This window comes from Hakea prostrata, chromosome 4 (genome assembly GCF_041222555.1).
Source record: "Hakea prostrata isolate BN-2017 chromosome 4, UWA_Hpros_2, whole genome shotgun sequence".
Taxonomy (NCBI): Eukaryota; Viridiplantae; Streptophyta; class Magnoliopsida; order Proteales; family Proteaceae; genus Hakea; species Hakea prostrata.
Genome location: NC_142603.1, coordinates 44,986,801 through 44,990,313, shown reverse-complemented (window position 1 = coordinate 44,990,313; position 3,513 = coordinate 44,986,801). Strand labels below are relative to the sequence as shown.

Below are 3,513 nucleotides of genomic sequence, written 5' to 3'. Positions count from 1 at the left end.
GAGAGGAGATAGCAGAATAAATAGGGATTGAAGAGTTAGTTTTTAATTATAAATAACATTTTGATTTTTGAATATCTAATAGGATAAGATTTTTTTTCAAACATTTCCTTTAACCCCACGTTTATAGAAACAGAAAAGAATAAATAGAAAGAAAAGATGAGAGAGAAGAGGGGAGAATAAATAGGAATTGATGAATTAGTTTTTTTTTTATTAGGAATGTCATTTATATCCATCATTTTACTTTTAAAAATTGTTCACAATATTGGGGGGACCACATAGTGACATTTCACAAGTGAGAAGAGAAAAAATCTGAAAAATTAAAGGAATTAAGGGAATATGCATAAAATTTTAAAAAATCCGGGGGCCATGGCCCCGTCTGGCCCCCGGTTAGCGTGTTATCTGCCTGAAGTGAGGTGGGAGCTCTAGGCATGGGCAAGATGGTTCATGAGTATACAGAAAGGAGTTGCATCAAGATTGATGTGAAACTAGGGACTTCTTTGGTGGATATCTATGCAAAGTGCGGCGACATTGACAATTTGCTCAAAGTCTTTAATAAGATGGATGTGAGAGATGTCTTGACTTGGAGTGCAATGATCATAGGACTTGCAAACCACGGACTTGGACAAGCTGCATTGAATTGTTTCTTGAAGATGTTAGAGGAAGGAATAAAACCAATTAATATCACCTTTGTGGGTGTATTGAGTGCGTGTTAGTCATGCTGGTCTTATTAGCAGGGGATGGAACTATTTCACATCCATGAGTGAAGTATATGGTGTGACTCCTAAAGTTGAACATTATGGATACATGATTGATATTTTGGGACGAGCAGGGTATCTTATGGAGGCAATGGATCTCATTAAGAATATGCCCTTTGCACCCGATGCAATTGTTTGGAGAGCTCTTCTTTGTGCCTGTAGGATGCACAAGAATGTGGAACTTGCAGAAGAAGCTGTAGTTAATCTTCTAGAGTTGGAACCCCAGTGCATGGGAATTATGTTCTTTTGTCAATCATATACTCTCAGGCAAAGTGATGGGGGCAAAGATGCAAATATAAGGAGGGTGATGAGAGATAAAATATCCAGAAGACACCTGGGGTCAGTTCCATTGAAGTTGATAACATACTTCGGGAGTTCATTGCAGGTGACAAATCAAACCCAAAATCTGTGGAGATCTATGATCTGTTGAATGGGATGGCTGATCTATTAAATGATGCTAGATGCAAACAAATAACATATTCAAGTTGTGGATGAACAAGCAAAAGAAGAAGCATGAGTGCATCATATGGAGAATCTAACAATTGCTTTTAGGCTTCTATGACTGTTCTGTTTGTATAGTGAACAACCCGGAGTATGTAAAGGATTGTCCTTTGGCTGGTTAGATTGTTGTTTTGAAAGAAATTGCTTCCCTCATTTTGTTGAAGATTCATGTTTGTTATGGGACCAGTGGTGAAGGAAAGGCTAGGACCCAAATGTTCACGATCTTAATCATGGCCAAAAATAAAAAAAGGAATTTGCTGGGTCGAATTGATATTGAGTCAAATGTGTAGAATGCCAAGAAGGATGGTGATGAATGATATTGTATAGACCTGCAGATAACATGTAGTCACCTGTAGAAGTACTTGTTTGATATCTTTTTAATTCCAAACCAATGCGGGACTATGGAAAGAATGGTGCTATAAGGGTGTATGTGGTAGTCTATTTTAAAGAAGAGTGGTTGTTACTGGGCAAATGATCCTCCTAAAGCCTTGATGGTCACTATCCACAGAATCCCTTGCAAACCAACTAAACTCAATGAGATCGATCTCTTTAATATTCCTCCAATGACACATGAAAACCCTATCAACTGGACTACATCCTTGTCCAGAACCCATGCACCTGGCCACCTTAGGGGCCCTAACCAACACAACTTTGCTTAGAAGCTTCTTCTTATTATTAATGTTCTCTATCCATAGGCCAATTTCTTGAATGGAATTAATTGGAATGAAATAACTGCATGAGCTAATTTGTTTTTCTGAGATATCGGCAATTCTTTATAGTAGCCTCTTTGAAACTTCTCAATGACATCTGATACTTGAGCAGAAGTCTTGAAAATGGTCAAGTAAATCAGAAGGTTGGGCAAGGTGGCTTTGACATGCAATCCTCAACCTTGTGCCCAAGATATGTGACAGAATTCACCCAGCTAAATTTCTGCCTCATTGAGCCCTAGAAATTCATTGTCTCGGTTCTTGCTTGACGAAGGATAAGGTAAACTGACAGGTTAATTTCCTTCATGATACTCAGCATTGCAGAAAATTTCATCACTTAATCCTTGCTTAGCTCAAAACTCCTGATCTCGAGCTTTTTTCCATTCTTATCTCTCCTGCACTTCTACCAGTATACTGTTAACTGTGGAAATAGTGACTGCCCTTTCTTTTAGGCAGCCCTTGATGATGCTTTTCTATGTGTAATGTTAACTGTGAAAACAATCACTGCACTTCCTTCTAGGAAAATCTTGATGAGACTTTTCTATCTCTTTTTTCCTCCTGCCCCCCCCCCCCGCCGGGGGGGGGGTGTATTTGGTTTTTTGCCCCCCCCCCCTCTTTTTCTTAAAAACAAGGCGCCGTTTTTTTTTTTTTTTTTTTCCCCCACAAATTTCTTCTCTCGTCTCCACTTAAACTCTGCTTTTTTTTTTTTTTTTTAAATCTTTGTTTTAAATATTTTTTTTTTCTTTTTTTTTGTTTTTTTTTATCCAAGATCGCATAGATCGACTAAAAACACCTTAGTATGATAATGACACAAGATGATGATGAGCATACCTTTCTATGGTTTTATTGGGACGCGCGCGGAATATCTTCTTTATGTCTCCCACTGGAACAAACTTGAGGTGGGGGTTGATTCTATGATCAACTTGATGTTGGATCTTCTCCTCTAGACTCCTCCCTATTCACGGCTTGATGGTATATCCTTTCGACTGCGGATGTGATTGTGATTATGATTAGGGTTTAGAGGAGGGACCTAGCATCCTTTATATGGCAAATCCGTTGATCGTCCATCAAGATCTAACGGTTCCTATTAGCCCACCTGCCGTCCATATAGAGTTCTAGTCTGTATATTACCCTATCGGCCAATAAGAACCAAATCAGTGTAACACAATCAATGAAGCCCACCTTATGTAGAATATTCAATTAATATTCTAACATTCTCCCACTTGGGCTATATTGATTGTGACCATCGTAAAACAAAACATCTCCTTTGTTTTAAGAAAACATTTGAAAAAGATACATTGAAAACATTTTGACCTTTATGTGCACAACTTTATATTGGTCGGGATAATCCTAGAGCTCAATCCCTTCACTAGGCCTTAAGTCCGATCATGGCGTGTCTTGCATCTTTTATGCCACGGGACCATCCATGGTCACAAATACTCTTAACTTTCTGAAAATGGATGCAATATGGTAGTGTGGCAACTAATGACACTTTATAGAAATCCTCATGTGTCATTCTGTTGTCAATCCAAATCTCTCATTTTATGGTT

General features: G+C 38.4%; 1 protein-coding gene across 1 annotated transcript; it reads left to right on the top strand.

The window, feature by feature from the left end:
* The first annotated feature begins 428 nt into the window (after positions 1 to 428).
* On the top strand, positions 429 to 1,185 carry LOC149019085 (pentatricopeptide repeat-containing protein At5g48910-like). Its single transcript, XM_089154048.1, has 2 exons — positions 429 to 652; positions 735 to 1,185. The coding sequence occupies exons 1-2, from the start codon at positions 429 to 431 to the stop codon at positions 1,183 to 1,185; spliced, it is 675 nt and encodes a 224-aa protein (XP_089010174.1).
* Positions 1,186 to 3,513: the final 2,328 nt, after the last annotated feature.

Bases quoted from the DNA above. Each gene is read 5' to 3' on its own strand.
- LOC149019085 (XM_089154048.1), top strand. From the start codon at position 429: ATGGGCAAGATGGTTCATGAGTATACAGAAAGGAGTTGCATCAAGATT. The intron at 653-734 runs GTTAGAGGAAGG...TCTTATTAGCAG, and splicing joins TTGAATTGTTTCTTGAAGAT to GGGATGGAACTATTTCACAT.